At 42.2% G+C, this 18821-nt stretch overlaps 1 protein-coding gene across 2 annotated transcripts in view; it reads right to left on the bottom strand.

Moving 5' to 3' along the window:
- vps50 (VPS50 subunit of EARP/GARPII complex) overlaps window positions 1-18821 on the bottom strand; it is a 144449-nt gene that overhangs the window by 119543 nt on the left and 6085 nt on the right. For both annotated transcript variants that reach the window (XM_080000449.1, XM_080000450.1), the window contains exons 3-5: window positions 12261-12383; window positions 11021-11092; window positions 3880-3933 (exon numbers count right to left, since the gene is read on the bottom strand). In XM_080000449.1, the coding sequence (XP_079856575.1) occupies window positions 3880-3933; window positions 11021-11092; window positions 12261-12383 (249 nt within the window). The remainder of the gene's footprint in view (window positions 1-3879; window positions 3934-11020; window positions 11093-12260; window positions 12384-18821) is intronic.

Below are 18821 nucleotides of genomic sequence, written 5' to 3'. Positions count from 1 at the left end.
TGCCATCTTACCATCCTTACCCACTACCTGCGCACTAGGAAGGCCATTTCTGCTCAAAAATGTCCAATACCATTGACAATACCAGTTCCTTTATATTTAAGGCTGCATTTCCAGAATAAAAAAAGAAGGAAAAAACAAGTTTTTGTCTCACTGAGGCTGAACAGAATAACTACTCACAGGTAGGTATCAACATTTTGCATTGAATGCATCAGAATGTTTCGATAGCTAATACCGGAGAGCATTTGCGTTTCCATTCCAGCAAACAAATTACACCAGCCCATGCAATAATAGGCATTATGCCACTTCTTATATTTACAGAACTTGTGTGAGGTTTGCTGGTATGACGACATGTTTGTTTGGGATTTCAACCTCAAATATTTCAGGGCCTTGAAGGACATGGCAGGAGACCATAGCCCTGAAGGAAGACTCAACACAGACCAGAGCCTGGATCAAAGCAGCAGCACGACAGACAGCCACGACATCACTGTGCATCACAAGATTTAGTCAGCATACATTTCCTCAAATGTATTTGTTTTGGGGAGTTGAGCCAGGGTCTGAGTGCGTGTATGTCTGTACATGTCTGGTGGTTTGCGTTCTCTGGACTGCAGTAGAGAACTTAGAACACGGAACTACAGTACATGTGACGACAGAACGTGATATTCCAAGGAAAGATGATGATTACTTTACGTTAAGTTCTCTGAGGAGATGAACTATTGAACTCCTTTCATTTGTTAATGACTGTGTGGTCTCTAAAAGAACAGGATTACGACAATGGACAACATTATTACATCTTCCGCCCACCATTTCTAAATGAAACACTGCATTAGTATATAACCTCGTACAGTGATTTAATTTGATACATGGTAGTCTAAGGACCCCATTGGATAATATTTTGTCTCTGGGACTCCAATCTGGGGAGATTGTTATTGTTAGATATGATACCCTGGGGGACGCCACGTTGAGAAACACTGCCCTCGTATATATCACTTTTTGAAGGGTACCCTCAAATTCAAATTTTGTCAAAAAGAGAAGGGAATATGTAAAAATGTTTATCAAAAGATATGGTGACATGGGCTTCACTAACAGTGAAAACAAATAGTAGTTGGAGAGAAGCCTTTCAATACACCCTACTTTTTATACGGAGTGATTCACCGCATTTTATGCAGTGAAGTTTTATTCAACTGTCAAATCCAAATAAACACATTGTTATAAGAATTTTATATTTCTATATACACTACTCACAAAAAGTTAGGGATATTTCGGCTTTCGGGTGAAATTTCAGGATGAACCTAAAATGCACTATAACCTTTACAGGAGAACTTCATTTGACCTTCTCTAAACTTTGTCCAACTGTTCAATGTTTTCAGTACTTTTTACACAACTTGCTGTTCTCTAACAAGGAGCTGAACGGCAAAATTCATAACAGGTGTTTGATCCATAAATCGACCAATACATTTCCTGGTTCAATTAGAATTGGTATTTAAACAGTCCTCTTCATCATGCTGTTCACATTTTGACATCATGAGACCAAGACGACATCTAACAATTGATCAACAGTACCTCACCATTGTGAGGTTTCAAACAGGATGTTCTCAGAGGGAAGTGGCCACTGAGCTTAGAGTGTCACAGAGTGTCATCAGCAGGTTGCAACAGAGATACAAAGAGACTGGAATAGTCACAAAAGGCATAGAAGTGGACGTCCTTTGGCCACATCCCACACTGATGAGCTCTTCATTGTTAACAGTGCCCTGCGGAACCAGATGATGAATGCCACTCAACTCCAGGCACATTTAAGGGAGGTGAGAGGCCCCCAAGTGTCACGTCAGACCATTCAAAACCGTTTACATCAGCGTGGTCTGCGTTCTAGACGACCTGCAAGGGTACCTGACCACACCACCAGGCACAGGCATTAATCGTCTTGCAGGGGCCAGGGAGCATTTACGCTGGACGAGGGACCATTGGGCCTCAGTGCTGTTCTCTGATGAAAGTCGATTCACGTTGAGCAGAAATGATGGCCGCCAACGATGTTGGAGACGTCAAGGAGAGCGCTATGCATCAGCCACTGTTGTCACCAGAGGAGCCTTTGGTGGTGGTGGTGTTACAGTGTGGGCAGGTGTATCTAGTCAATACAGAACTGCCCTACACTTTGTGAATGGTACAGTGACAAGCCCATACTACCTGAATAACATCATTAATCCAGTCATTGTGCCCCTGCATGAACAACACAGGCCTCATTTCATCTTCATGGACGACAATGCTCCAGCTCATCGAGGTCGCATCCTGAGGGAACGGCTGTTGGAGACTGGGGCACCTCAAATGGAGTGGCCTGCACTTTCTCCAGACCTGAATCCCATAGAAAACCTATGGGATCAGCTGAGTCGCCGTGTAGAGGCTCATAACTCTGTGCCCCAGAACCTCAATGACCTGAGGGCCGCCCTTCAAGAAGAGTGGGGGGCCAGGCCTCAGCAGACAACAAGTCGACTTGTGAACAGCATGAGACGTGGTTGTCAAGCTGTAATTGATGCTCAAGGGCACATGACAAGTTATTGAGACATTGACATTTTTTGTTGTGGTAAACCCACCACTGTTGTTGGCTTTTGTTTCAGTAAATTGTTTGAGATGAGGAAATCACCATTGCATGCTTCTACTTAAATGCCCTACTTTCATTATATAATATCACTGTAGCGCAAACTTTTTACATTTTCCATAAATTTCACCTGAAAGTCAAATATCCCTCACTTTTTGTGAGTAGTGTATATATTACTGTGCCTTTCACAAAATTCTTGTATGATGTATATGGTCTCTGCTCTCTCTCTGTAGGCTAAGTAGAGTTCACATTTTATTGCAGTGTTTTTCTCTTAGATTCTTAGATTGTACGATATATGTCTACTCTGTTCTTCTTCTCAAGGCTAAGTAAGAGTTCATATCTTAAAAAGGACATACACTTATCACTTTCTGTGCCTTAATGTGAAGAGGAGGAAGGCCCCATGTCTCGATCGTAAAGTACGGAAACATCAACACATGGTCAGTCTCAACGAAAACTGCCCCATCAATGAAACTGTCATGTCAGCATGATCTATGCAGGGGTGTCTTGACATCTGTTGACATCCACCCCAGCGGCCCGGCCCGGCTTCTCCTCTGCAAGAAGACTGTATAAAAGCTCAGTTCCCCAGTGAGAAATAGAGCATTTCCTCTGTGACTTTCTGTTGTATTGTTACACTGAAAGTGCTCCTCTTGTACAACCTTGGATCCTCCTGTAGAAGATTAAATGCTTTATTAACCTAAAGTATAAGTCTCCGATTTCCTCTGTAACGGTTAGTCTGTCCACAAATAAAGTTTATAGCTGTTTTACTTTAACACGCATTACCTTAACTTATTGCTATGACTACAGCAACTGTTTTGCATCCTTGAAAAATCAATACAGATGGTGGTATAATAAATAAACATTCCATCTGAGCATTAAACTAATTACTTTGCTTTTCAAGACATCCTTCCTGCTTCCTATGGCTCTGACCCCAGTAGAACCCACGCACGCAGGTTCATCTCTGCTCAGGTTTAGTAACACTAGACCATGTTTAGCCATAGGAAGGGTTTTAATGGACCGGAGTGGGATCATTAATTAAAACAAAATGGCATTATCTCCGTTTCCTCATACATAGGGTGAAACGCTCCCCGTTTCCATGGTAACGGTAATTACATCTGGTCCTCTTTACCAGCGCCACATAGCTGGCAGCATCAACGGCGTCAGAGGTTTGCTCACAGCGTCGTAATGGGAGCAAAGCAAAAAAAAATATATATATATATATTAAAAATAAAAAGATTGATGAGGTCTTTTTTTTTAAGAATGCAATTACACCGCGCTTGACATTGCAGGCTTACCTTCACATAAGTCGGTTGTTTCTCCAGAATGAGATCAGCGACCTTCTTGGAAACCTTAAGAGACAAAGGGTGGGGGGGGGGGGTTGGAGAGAGAGAGTTTTATCAATGGAAGAGAAGGGATTATGAGGTCGTTCCCCGATGACGTCCGACAGCAACAGACAAGAGACTCTGTCGCCGAGAACGGAATAAGAATAATTATCATTATTTTCTGCTCTACAATTTACACACAAGGCGGTTGAATCCCAAGACAACTGAGACAGACTCTGCAGACTCCTTCCTTTGAATTACTTCTGTCCTCTAGATAAACTCTGTTTCTAGCCCAACGCTCATTTTTTGGAAATGACATTGTCTACCTGTTTTTACCAGTAAATTTAACAAATTAATCTATGTGCATTTAAAAAATGTAACATCACGGTTAGACAACATTGTAACGTCTTCCTCTTAAGAAGAAAAAATAACACATATTCTCTGCTTCTGGCCTGGTGATGTTTTCAGCAACGTAATCAAATCAGTAAACTAGACCTTGGTTTCATGCCACCCACTAGGTTCTCAGTGGAGAAAGCCTTTTTAAGAACAGTGGAAGGTCAGTGGAAAGTCTAAATTGAATATAAATGAAAACTGGGGAACACTGAGTTCTAGGGATTGGCTGTTAAAGTTAATTTATACAGTTGGATAACGATTAAATCGTCAATCGGCGATCGACTCCATCGATCACGATTGACAGTGATGACAGACGTTTGGGGTTTTTTTATCCGCCAGGAAAAATCTGAGCATTGAAACGGTGTAAGTGCAGTTTACCTTGTTCTGAAACTGGAGCGGAGTGAGGGGAGAAGGGGAAGAGGGAGCCCTCTTTTGTGATTATATCACAGCAATATAAAATGTAATCTCATAGTGAAAGATTTTGATTTTTTTCATTACATTAGTTTCTTACTTGTATGGAAAGTGAAAAACGCAAACTCAACTCAGAGAATTGGAGAAGCATTGTTTTTTTTGGGGGGGGGGGGGTTTCTCCTCGAGACTCCACTGGTTCTCGACTTTCGTGCTTGTGTTTTTATATTAGATCTATTAATTTTTGTTTGTTTCCTACATGTATAAAACACGATAAAGAAAAAAATATATACATTTTTTAAAAACACATCTGAGTTATGGGACTGTCCCAATCCAAAAAAAAATAAAAATGTGCGTCCCCATGTCTCCCCGTTGCTATGATAAAAACATGTGTCAATTGGCAATCGCCCAAGCCTAGTTGGCTCCAAATACAGATCACAAAACATCTTCATGCTTCAGCTGCATATTTGTGTCAACAGAACTATATTGACTTTTTTTTTTTTTTAATTCCTACTACAAAGAGAGGAATTCATAAAATTCATTAAAAAGTGCATCTTCATTGTATTGATTAGGTATTGACTTTTCTAGCTCCTCCATAAACTTGGAGGAGCCATTTAGACTTATCGACGACACAAGAAAAACACATTCTAAACTGCACATACCCGAGCATCTCATCTTAATGAGAATAAAATGCAAATACAGACACAGGGATGAAGAACATTGCTATCAGGATGACCGACCTTCCAGGAACAGAAAGGACAGACGCAAAGCCCTTGTGCAGTAAATGTCACCATCTTTCTCCCCTTACTGACAAACACAAAGAACAGTCCTGTGGCTTTGAGGCAAATATGGTTTGGAATCAAAATTAACATATTTTATGGTGGCAACAACATTGAGGGGATACTAGTGAGTATCAAAAATGTCTGTGGCCTCCCCTGCCAAAATCCAATACCCAAGTTGTTCATCTCTTCAGTGTAGGCAAGCAAGATATAAAACGAAATCTTTGTACAGTGAGAGTTAATAATTGGTATCAATTTCTTTATGTCGATTTTTTTTTTTTTTTTTTACTGAGATGGAGGGGGCTTTTATTTTGAAGGAGTCATATGGATATGACCTTTAAAAGCCAAAATTTGTAGTTTTTTAGCCTTATTTACATTTGATTGTCATTGAATGTCTTGTCCTTGTCCCTTTTCTGTTTCCTATACGACTGCAGTCAGGTGTGCTGACCAAGCAAAATTATTTTCCTGGGGCATAAGAACCACAGTTAAGGCCAATTTATACTTCCGTACTTCTATAGCCTCCGGGGCCTTCCGAGCTTGGGAGGAAAAATAAACATCCCCGCGAACCTTAAAGGTGTGAAATTTAGTGTTAGCCCGTTTACCAGTCAGCACTCACATTTCAAATGACCCCTGACCATTTTCTTCACGATTGCTGATATTTTTAACATTCTCTACATTTAGGGCTTGGAAAAGGTGAACAATATGGTGAGAAACCTACCTTAAAATGATCTCCTGGTCCCGATGACAACTACAGTAAGACATATTGTTGTCAAAAGGTACTTAATTTGGTCTTATATAGTATGTTTTGCCATTGCATTAACAGATTGAATGCATTCAGCTGGTTGTATAAAAATAAAAACAGCATATCAGAATTACAGCGACAGTTTTTGATTTCTATACTTGTATGAGCCAGAATACAATTCAGATGAAGTAAACAAAGAGAGGGAAAGTTCTGTTGCTGCAGCATCAAGGCAGTCGGATTCGCAGGGACAGTCAGAGCCCACAGTCACTGCTGCTGCTTGTTGTGCGAGTTGTTCGACGATACAGAAAAGAGCCGAATCGGAGTCAGAGTTTGAGTTTCATCGTGGACACTTTTCTTGTGGGCACTGGACAGCGGCCAGTCCGGAGGGAATGCAGAGACCTTAGATCACTTAAATCTAAGGATGCTTGAGATTTTTTAGCCGCATCCCAAAGATTAACCGGAAGAACCTGCAAAGCAGGCAGGAATGGGACAGAAACTGAATACCGAGTAATCACTTTTGGGACATTATGTAATGTTTTCATGGACGGCAACTCAATGCAGAAATTGTAGTGTTTAGGCTGTTAAAGGTGGCTAGCACAGATGGAGTAGGGATGGATTAGTATCGTGAGCCAATTATACAGTATATGCCAATTTACTTCAAAGTTTTAAGAAGCAAACACTGACATAAAAACCTTTTCTGCTCTACTCTGTTGCATGAGGCAAAAATTCTGAAATATGAGCTGCCACATAAAAATTTAAATGCACGCATATTAAACATAACTTCCTGTTCACACATTTGAAGGCTGCTTATTGGATCAACTTATTTAACAAAATGTAGTAGATACTTAGTTACAAACCAACTAGTGGTTACTAAGCACCAAGACAAAACTCAAGCACTAAGACCAGCTGTGGCAACTCTACCGTGAACACTGTGTCTGCTTTTGTGTGTGTGTGTGTGTGTGTGTGTGTGTGTGTGTGTGTGTGTGTGTGTGTGTGTGTGTGTGTGTGTGTGTGTGTGTGTGTGTATATGTGTGTGTGTGTCAAACACATCCAAATGTTTAAATAAATTTGCAAGAGAAAAAGACAATCACAGCAAAGAAAGGAAGGAAAATGGGTGGTGAAGACAGAACATGGAGAAATTTTGACTAGTCTGGTGTAGCCTAAAAAAAGCAATTTTGCTCTCAGATGAGCTCAAACTATAATTCTTTTCTGTTTTCTAAAAACATCTTTAGTAAACCCATACTGCCACCTGTTGATGGGTGTTGGACCATGACAATGGGTCGTGAAATTTTAGATCAGATCAGCCGCTGCCTGACCAGGGTGTAACTGTGAATAATCTGTATAATTATGGGTCTTTGCAATATTCAGCAGATACAGAAGGCATTGACCTAAATTAGCAATCAACAAGGACAAGACATCAATCCACATGCCTGAAGACTGAATCAATGAATCAATCAAAAAGCAGAAAGATTCATTGCTGTTGATATTTATCTACCTTAGAGGCAAACTGCACATTTCCCCCCCATCTATGACTACAACTTAAATGCTGGACTTGGCTGTGGAGCAGTAACAATTTAAGGCGATATGGGCAATGCTTGTTACAAATGTGCAAAATGTGATATATAAAAGAATAGATGTAATTCTGTTTAATACTGCCAAATACTGAACAGTTTTAGCAGCAAGACTTCACTGAAGTCCGTTCTTCTGTGTGTGTGCGTGTGTGTGTGTGTGTGTGTGTGTGTGATGTGTGTGATGTGTGTGATGTGTGTTATTCGTGTGTGTGTGTGTGTGTGTGTGTGTGTGTGTGTGTGTGTGTGTGTGTGTGTGTGTGTGTGTGTGTGTGTGTGTGGTTGTGCACATGTGCGTGTGTTATGTGTGTGTGTGCAAAAAAGTAAATCCTCTTGAAAGGTCCCCTCCTCAGCTCGGTGTAATTTCAGGAAGATTTCAGCATGGGAAACAGTTTAGTAGCCAGAATGGATTAGCAGGGTTGCATGAGTGTTGCGGGAGAGAAAGAATCATTACTACAGCAGAAGGTAGATAAGCTTTCAAGTCCCGTTAAAATGGTGTCAATGTACTAATTCTCTTCGGGGCCTTCATTCCAGAGGAAAACGTGGCCTTTAACTCTGTGGGGAACATAACGCATGCTGTGATAATGCTCACATCCTAGACACTTGAAGACACTCCACAGGTATCACTACAGAGCGTCAGAGTGCCTGAGCAAATCAGCCAAAGAAATGCTCCCGTGCCCTGGCACGTACAGGTGCCCATATCCCAAAAGTGCTCCCCGTGACCCTGCTCACCGCAGCCCTGGCGGCATTGGTATAGACTCACGGCAAGACGAGGCAATTAGCCAGGAGAAGTGCCGGTGCCAGGCATTTGTCAGAGATGCCAATTAGTGTGAAAGACTCCAGTGGCAAGAGAATGGAGCAGTCATCTCTTTCCTCCTGAAACCACAGGCAGTGAATTCTCTCCCCTGGCAGAGGAGCTGGGAGGAGGTAGATGACGGTAGATTCATTCAAAGACACCCCGCTGAGCGGGAATACCAGCGGCACCAGCAGATAGAGACTCTATGTGCATACACGTACAAATTCTTCTCTCTTTCTCACTCACTCTTATTCACACAACCAGTCGTAAGCCTCCGCCTCATTTGAAAGGAAGAAAAGAAGCCCCATGGTGGGCAAGAAACGATTATCACCTCAAACAGACCTCCATTTCACAAATGGAGGTCTGTTTGTACAGTATAAGCAGCCATTTTGGTGTTAGTCTACGTGTGTGTGTTCTCGCAGATGTGCACGTCTTCTGGTGTCCTTCTATTAAAAGTAATGTATTAATAAATAAGTAAGAAATTAACTAGCGTAAGTACAAGATGGTGACATTTATTGCATAAGGAGTTGTAATTGTCTCTCCATCAGCGCTTTTCTTTTTTTTTTTTTTTAACTCCTTTGTGTTGCTTTTGTGGTATGCAGCACTGTGGAATTTAAAGGGGGATATAAATCCTCTGAACCCACCTGACGTCTTATGTACAAGCCTCTAGCTACCAAGACAAAGGGAAGAAGGTGGAGTTCTTCTGGTTTTGGTCCAAAGAAGAAAGGTCTGTATTGATAGGCAAGCTCGCGAATTGATTGTGGATTTTCTACCTCACACCAAGCACTGCAGCTCTGCCTATACGGGCCCTCACACACTCAGAACATGTTCCTCTAATTTGAGTGCGAGAGTGTGTGTATGTGTGTGTGTGTGTGTGTATGTGTGTGTGCTATATAAACCTGTGGCTCACAGCTTAATGACACTGAGTCTTCTAAAGACAATTCTGTGCGGTGGCTTAAGATAAATGGGAAAAAAAAAAAAAGAAAAAGCTGTAAAAGGGTTTGCCAAGGAAAGGTATGTGGCGATGCAGTGACAGTGTGTGAGAGAGGGAAGAGAGAGAGAGAGAGAGAGAGAGAGGGGGGAGAGAGATATAAAAAGGGATTAGCAAGAGAAGACCACAGACTAAAGACAGTGTTTGGAAGAGCGAAAAAAAAAACAGAAAGAGGATGGAGGGGAAAGTAAAAAGGTGTGAAGCTTTGGAGCAGATTGGCTTATTTTTTTATCTTATTCTATTTTTTTTTTTTATTATCCCCAATCTCTCATCCCCATCTATAAATGGAGCGGACAGTGAAGTTCTCTCCCTGGCCCCGAACCCCGCTAGAGCCCGATACAACGCAGCGTGACATCCACCGTGTTGATCATCCTCCACCAGAAGGTTTGCCGGCGCTACACAAGCCGGCCAGAAAGAGCTTTGCAACTCCCCAGGTGGGTTTATTGGTGGTTTTTGTTTGTTTGTTTTTTTTGTTTTTTTTTCGTCTAGCTCCGTTATCCTCTCCGGAGGCCTTTAAGCCGACAACGGCCTGCAGTTCTTTAAACTTTACTATTTCCACCTTTACTGACCCAAAGACACGTTTAAAAAAAAAAAAAACTGGACTACCGAATAGAAAAACCTTTAAGCAGATTTCCTGTGGCAGTGGAGCTGGACCACGATGCAAATGTTTTGCCAAATATGCTGGATCCTAGAATGCGGTCTGAGGCTCCCCGAAGCAAACTCCCTGAGTACTGTCTGCGGAATACACAACGTCTGATGTCATTAAATTTACTGTGGAGTAAAACGAGAAAAAAGTAAATACAAAAAACACAAAGATTCATCATCAAACGGCGTCAGGGTTCAAAAATGCTCGTAAATATTTTGTAAAAACATCCAGATTCTGGTTATGAGATGCAAATTTGCTGTTGTGTCAAAGGGACTGTGGTGTTAGAATACAGTGTGTACCACACTTTTCATTGTATATTGCCAATTCTTTCTATTATTTATTACTTTTACTATTATTGCCTATTATTTTGAGGCATGCTGCTGTGAGACCGCAATTACCCTCCGGGGATGAATAAAGTATTCATCTATCTATACATATGCTAGAGTGTGATGGGTGGATATATTACCTTTGATTGTCTATGCAAATTAGACATGCAAGGCACTCTGGGATGTCTCTTGAAACTCACCAAATACTGTTACTTATAAACAAGCTGCTGCATAGTTTAAATGAATCCAGATTCTGCAACTAAATGGCCTATTTCTCACCTCAAACAGTGTCGGAAAACAGTGAAACAAATGGCACACTAAAACTAATGGAGTTTTATAGCACACTCGCTAAGCGTCTCACATTTGGAGGCGGCGTGTTTCTCTACTTCCAACAGTCCCGCGGTGAACACGCCATGAGAGTGTGTCTTTCAGTGTGAGTGTGTGGGTATACTGAGTGCCACTCACTGATGCCTGTTGTCTCTTGAGCTTGTCTCGGTATTCTTCCAGCTCCTGCAGGTTCAGCTCAGGTGGCAGTTTCTGAAAAACACACGCACACATTGTTACAGTGGTACCTCGACTTACGACTGTAATTCCTTCTATAAGGACGGTCGTATGTTAAAACAGTCGTATGTCGAAGCAATTTTTCCAATAATTTATAGAAATTATGAAATCATGAAGGGTGAAAATAAACAAAACTCACAGCACAAACACAGTAAATATGAAAAAAATATGGATAAGCCACAAACTACGTGCACACACGATGTAGGTCGCCCGCTGACTGACTGCTGACCGGCCGCCGACGCGCCAACTGCAAATTTCCACGCTCGTATCTTGGAGCAGTGGGTCGCAATTCGATACAAATTTTCGCGACTATCGCTACTTGTATCTTGGATTAGTCGTAAGTAGATGCAGTCGTAAGTCGAGGTACCACTGTATTTGCAGTGAAGTACCAGAACCTCCTACACGCCTATGAACGTGTCCAAGACATTGGCAGCCATTGAGTCTGCTGGCTCATCGCACATCCGTGTGTCACCTCCAAGAAAGAGTCTAACCAACTCCACTGGTGCCAATAATTCTCTGAGAGAAAAATAATCAAACCAGAATTATGAAGCCAAAGCTATGGAAGGAGAATTCCATTGGACTCATGAAAGATAATCTCCATGCTTGAGCACCTCAAGCCTCACGTGTTTCTCAATAGCAGTCCCAAGGAACGTTTCCTTTTAAGAAAACAAATACAATTAAATGGGGGGAAAAAAAACACTTCAATGACTCATAAGTCAAATTCATAAACAAGGAGGATGAGGTTATGCATCAATCTGGAAGTCAATGCTACGTGGTGCCGCAAACGTGCAATGAGAACTGCTCAAGGGAAAGGGAGACTTTTGATTACACCGGCAGCGGGTTGTGTGTGCCACAGCAGAAATGATGGGAGTTTGCCAAAATGTGGTGGAGTTGCTGCACCTATTTGCTAGTTGAAGAGGTGGAAGAAGCGTCTTTTCTTTCCCGCGCACGTACATGTGTGTACACACACACACACACACACACACACACACACACACACACACACACACACACACACACACACACACACACACACACACACACACACACACACACACACACACACACACACACACACAGTGGGCAGTGCTGGTGTGGCCTTAATATTCATTAAGCTGGTAAACTAAATGTTTTGGTTTCTGACCTCCAGCTCGTGCCGCACCATGTCGTAGGAGTCGCTGGAGAAGTAGACCTCCTCGATGCTGTCGATGATCTCCTGCTCGGCCTGGGGGTCAAAGGGCTGCTCCCGCAGCTCCCGCAGCTCCTCCTAGAAGATGGAGAGACAAGCGGTTGGAATGGAGGGCAACAGCTTCTTTTGTGTGTCGTCCTCAGCTGAAACCCTTCCAACACATCCAGCAGACACGTGTGTGAGGTCCCAAACACAGCATTACATCCCCCTGCCTCTCTCCAAGCCAAACAACAACAACATCATCATCAACAACAACAAGGAATTGCAATACTAAAACTAATAAACAGAGAGAAATAAAGTAAAACTAAAGGATGTGCTAAGAAAACAAGGGGTTCTATAGAGTTGAAGGGCGAGAAGAGAGAGAGAGCGTTAGAAAGAGTTGGAGAGAGGGAGAGGGATGAGGGGGGATGGAGTTTAAGAGAACCTAAAGGGGTTACGGGAAAGGAGGCAATGAGAGTGGAAGCGCTGGGTGGTAGCATGAAAAGAAAGAAAAACATTTATCAAGGGATTTAGCAGCAAATTGCAGCTTGTTTCGTTTGGATGCCCGTTAGGCAGGGGGGTGGGCAAATGAAAAACAAGAGGGAGAACTTTCTGCAACATCCCTGGGAAACATCAGAGCCTTATTAATCGGCAAGCCGCGCATCCACTGGGGCTCGTGGCCGCTGCAAAGCTTTCACATCAAGAGGTTTTCACTCGGGCCCGTGCTTAATGAGCAGAGAAATAAGCATGCGTCACTGACACTGATTTCAATTCACGGCTGCTACAGACGGGGACTGCTGAGAGAAGGGAAACATCTGGAATGTCCACTCAGGGGGCTCAAGTGCCTTCCGCTTTGGGTTCTCCGTGAAGGCCGGTCATTTCACATGTTGAATTCAGAGACAAAAATCCTGCTCGGGGTCTGACACAGCACAAAGTCCAGACCAAAATGAGTCGAGCGGTATCGAATTTTCTACCAACGCGCATTCAATTATGGGCTAAAACGGACAGATACTTCCCCCTATATTCCATTAGCTCTATGCTAGAGCCCCCGTGAAAATTGTCCACGCTCCACACATCAATTTATATTGACTTGGGAAGATAGCGCACACTTATCTTGAAAACCCCGTTACACACCTGCCAAACCAGAAATAGCTTTCTGAGCCGCCTCCTTCAAGAACCGCACACGAGGCAAGGAAGCCTGCCGCCTGTGTAGCTGTGTGTGTGGCTGCATGTGGCTGATTGATACCAATATCAGGCTATACCCCTGTGTGCAAGGTAAGCAATACTGGCTTGTGCATGTGTGTGTGAGGTGTGTGTGTACTGTATTATAATGTAACTTGATTGACATTCCTTTCAATAGACCCGACAAGGGTATTTAAGGGGAGCCTGTTGATCAATGAATGCATGTGTGAATTGTCATGCTCCGGGCGGCGGGACGACACACCGTCCCCCGCAAAAAAATGTGAGTGGGCGATGGGCTGGAGGGAGACAATGGCGGATGACTCACCACCAGACAAAGTGAGGGAGCAACCAAAATATCTCTCTCTCTCTCTCTCTCTCTCTCTCTCTCTCTCTCTCTCTCTCTCTCTCTCTCTCTCTCTCTCTCTCTCTCTCTCTCTCTCTCTCTCTCTCTCTCTCTCTCTCTCTCTCTCTCTCTCTCTCTCTCTCTCTCTCTCTCTCTCTCTCTCTCTCTCTCTCTCTCTCTCTCTCTCTCTCTCTGGCACTGATAAAATAAACGGGCGTTTTCTTTTCCACTCCGGAATTATTCATCAGTAACATACAAATCAAAGACCCCCCCCCCCCAATCCCAAACCACCAGAACCATCACACTGCAACAGGTGATGAATTATGCATAGTAAGCCTAATTTTCTCTTCAGCTTTTGAGCACGAGAGTTAAACACAGCAGGATTCCTCAGAGGAAATTAAGTCACGATTTCAGCAGTCAACAACAGCAGGTCTGGGGCAACCTCCAGCTAGATGATCAAACCTCTGCCCTGAAATAACTTTCTTTGTATGGAGTTGTCAGAGATAACCACCATTCAGTGCTGCAGCAGGAGATGAGAGTGACGCCCTGCTCCCTCCACGGACCCACAGGTATGTGTTGGGAGTCAAACATTTGTACCTGGGAAGAGTCTTGAAGAGCGGAAGAGTTTTGAATCCCTCATGGTTTTAAAGGATGTCATCTTTTAGAGATTACCTTATGCCATCAGCCTTGGGTGACCAAGCCAGGAAGGACGCCTGGGGTTCCAGGTTCCAGGGGGTCCCCAGCAAAATGATTAATAGTCAATGATTAATAGTGTAATGGCTGAGACCGAACTGAAGCCGACACCACGACCACAGACACAATCAGGAACCCTAACCCTAATGTAACAGTTCTTTAATGGCTCTCCGGCAGAAGACAGGGAAAAAGACAGACGAGGAGGTCAAACCAGGAAAACAGTCCGTACAGCTAACAATTCAAAAGGGGCAGGAATCCAGAAGGCGGGAAGGGAACACGGTCAGGACCAGGCAGGCAAGGACACTGGAAAGCTCGGTGAAAGATACTACACGAGAGTGAACAGGACTGGTATATACTGTATAGACAGGCCTAGACGGATATGTTGCCACAATGTTATGATTAGGGATTGTCACGATTCCGATTCAAAACTGAAAATCGATCGAAATGAGTTCAATGAGATTCTCCGTATTTTTGTGGGTAATATTGTCCGATAATTCTCTGGTAATATTGTAAATGGTTCGGAGTTGGGCGAACCGCGGACCTGCTTAAAATATTTATTACGGCCTTTTTTTTTAACAGAATTTACAGTCCATTTATGCTATTTAAACATATGTACAAACTAGGGATGTTAAAATGTGCGGATTACACAACCGACTGTGTCCGTGTTCTCCGTGTCAACAGTAAAATCGAAAATCTTTTTTTTTTGTAATTGCCTATTCAGAACATTCTAAAAACATTACTGTTTTCCAAAATCGCCTATTGAAATGTTCAAACTAAAATAAAAAAATGAATTGTACTGTAGAAATGGAAGAGTGTGCACCTGCACCGCCCGCGGTTTGCGCTGCAGGAGTTTTGCTTTCTCACTTGTGCTTGAAAATTGCAACTTGGCATTAGATTCGGAGGGTGTCACCAAACCCCGTAGCGCAATAAAAGTAATAAAAGATCCCATGAATCGGAATGAAATATCCCCAACCTCGGCCGGCGCGAGAGGAGGCTCGAGTGCACCACCGCCTGGTCCGTCAGGGGTATATTTACTCATTTATATTTACTTTTTACTTATATATTTTTTGCCTCATTTATTTATTTCAGGATTTATTCCATAGGCATATTTATTTTTATTTGCGTGCTATGTCCTCATACATCCCCTCTTTGTGCACGCAAGTAAATGAACAGCGTGCGCTGCTGCTTCGTTTGTCACCTTCCAGCGCAGCAGATGCGGACCAGTGACTTCTGCCGGACTGTGAATAGTGAAATTCGCTAGCAGTGCTGAAAAGGTTATCCCTTTAATTTACTGGGAACTATGTGTGAAAGAAGCTTAACAATTGCATAGCCATTTGGAGAACCGTGACACTCCTAGCTATGATGTCACAGTGTTGCCTGGGGGAAGCCGATTCCGAGGGGCAGCACACTAGAATTCATAAATATTCATTTCTTGCACTAGTTCTCTGGGGCTAGGATATCGCCTTGACGAGGAAAAACACTATTCTGGGAATAGGCTAAATAGTTGTTCACAAAGAAAAGATTGCCAGACCGGTTCTCTGGGGCTAGGATATCGCCTTGACAAGGTAAAACGCTATTCGTGGAATAGGTGCTATTCTGGGAATAAGTGAAATAATTATTAACAACGAATAAAACAAGGTTTCTTTGATTAATTTCTTGCACTGCAGCATAACTTTTACATTCTATGCAATCTACGTTTTAACTTAATGCATTCTACCTTTTATAATGTGTTTCTATGCACTTTGTCTTAGTTGTTGTTATGTTTTATGTCAAGCACTTTGAACTGCCTTGTTGAAATGTGCTATACAAATAAACTTGCCTTGCCTTGCCTTGCCTAGGGAAGATCGAATCTGAAATGGCCAGATAAATAAACAGGAAAAGTGACAGAATAACACATAGCAACCTAAGTTGTGAAGAATAGTTCTATTATCATACAAGAATGATGTTTTGATCATAGTTTCACAATTAGCTCCCTACTTTTATAGACAGGTCTAAAGGTTCGGACTAAATCATCTCAGATTGGGGTTCCAGAGAAGAAAATCTGGGTCCGTGACCTAATGAGTATCTAGTAATTGAGGGTCCTAGATATGAAAAATGTTAAGAATCACTGCCTTAAGCCATAACTGGACATTTTCTCAAAATGAATGCCCCCCTCGCTCTTTTTCTCCACACATAAGGCAATTCATGTACATAAAAATCTCCATACATGATAGCCTGAGTAGTCAGTCACCTTGGCCGATCGAATACATGTGGTTAAAGTCCACTGGACCTACACTGAGAAGATAGGAATGAATGAGGTGCCTCAGCGGTAAGGTGAGAGTGTCTCCTCGTGGTAGAGGGATGTAACTGCACTAGCTACTTGCATTCAGAGCAGGCACACAGCATCTCTGAGATGTCGATGCTACAAAGTGATAAAGGCCTCAAGGAGTCGTGCTGTTTACCAGAGGGGAAACATCACACCTATGGGAAAAAAAAAAAAGGAAGGCCTTAAAAAGTTACCATAAAGAGAGAGACCAACAGCTTTAAACAGAAGGGATTGATGGGTAAAAAAAGGGAGCAGTATTTGGGATATATCCCATCAATGCCCAGTTTGAGCTTATATAATATAAATGAAAAAGGTTGGCGGTGCATTTTATTTGAAGGCACATAGGTATGGTTTATTTAAGTCAAAGTATTCAGTTTCTTGTTGTGTTTTGCATGTTGCTAAACCTCGTAGAGCACTGACAATCAGATGCAATGAGGATCATCAAATACAAAAACAGAAATGAAAATGAAAGAGACATCCTATAAGAATGCAATTTATATTTGAAAACCCAAACTAAGTAACAGCCTTATTGTGTGAAAAAAAATACATATATACATACATATATACTGTATATACTGTATACATGACATTATGATATTTTCGCTCTATCCCACAGCCATGGTACCAATGCAGCACAACTGACACTAAAGTGAGGCTAACTTACACTTCTATAATACCTACTTTTTAAAGGAATTTCTTATTTGTAGATTTTAGAGAAGGTCATAGAAAGATCTAGCACAGCCACTTCCTCTTGACAAGCCGAGGGAAAACAGCTTAAATCTCTCTGGTGGGAAGGTAACAAGGTTAAAGGATCCACAGAAGAACAGACACTCTCCCAATGTTCCCCTACCTCTCACACTCTCACATACACGCACGCACACATCACAATAACTACTTTTGTTGGACGATATATTGTCCAAGAAATAATTGCGATAAACATTATCGTAATTTTAAGACCATTTTTTGCCGCTGATATGATAATATAAATCACACAATATTACAAGTACACCCTTTCAAATAAAACTTCACTTTCCATTCTTAAGAATATTCAGACATTGTGACGTGAAAAATATTAGAATATCCTAAAGAAGAGGAAAACGAAAGAAATGGATAAAATGGGCTCTTGGGCTCGAATAACATGTTATCCTCACCTGGTTCTCTATGTGTGTGTGTGTGTGTATGTGTGTGTGTGTGTGTGTGTGTGTGTGTGTGTGTGTGTGTGTGTGTGTGTGTGTGTGTGTGTGTGTGTGTGTGTGTGTGTGTGTGTGTGTGTGTGTGTGTGTGTGTGTGTGTGTGTGTGTGTGTGTGTGTGTGTGTGTGTGTGTGTGTGTGTGTGTGTGTGTGTGGAGGCGGGGGTGGCTGCCTGAGCCGCACTGACAGTGAAACACAGAGAGCAGACAAAAGGACGGAAGAAGCGCGACCAGAAATGACAACAAGACTCGTCTCAGCATCGTTTTTTGCTGTTCAATCGGCTCAATTACATTCATTTGTAAAATGGTTAATACAACGCAAGTAATACATTATTTATTTGTGGATTTAGAAATACATTTATGGCTCTGATTTTTTTTTTTTAAACCTAATTACAGATTTGTAGATTGTAGTATTTATTGATCTTTTCCCATTTGTATTTACAGGTACTCCTCACTTAACGACAAGTTATGTCCCTTGGACCAGGTTGTTAAGTGAATTGGTTGATAATGAGGACCTGCGTTATTTCACGGTAAGGGGGCGTGGCCGTTGCGAACACTAGTGTAGTGAATACCGACAGACTGTGGGAACGAGACTGAGAACGGTGATGAGCTGAAGATGTATACAGTGTATATATATTATATATAGTGTATACACTTTTGTCAACAAACACGTATTTATACACAACGGGCAATAATCGAGGTCAGAAAAATGATCAAGGTCATGTCCATATATCACACGATAAGTGGATATAGTAATTAACGGGACAGACACACACCTACACACACACACACCCTCAAGGCCCACAGGTTTATCTTGATCATTC

The sequence above is a fragment of the Zeus faber genome (assembly GCF_960531495.2).
Source record: "Zeus faber genome assembly, chromosome: 1".
NCBI lineage: Eukaryota > Metazoa > Chordata > Actinopteri > Zeiformes > Zeidae > Zeus > Zeus faber.
Note: the sequence above shows the minus strand (reverse complement) of the source record. Positions and strands in the feature narration are given on the sequence as shown.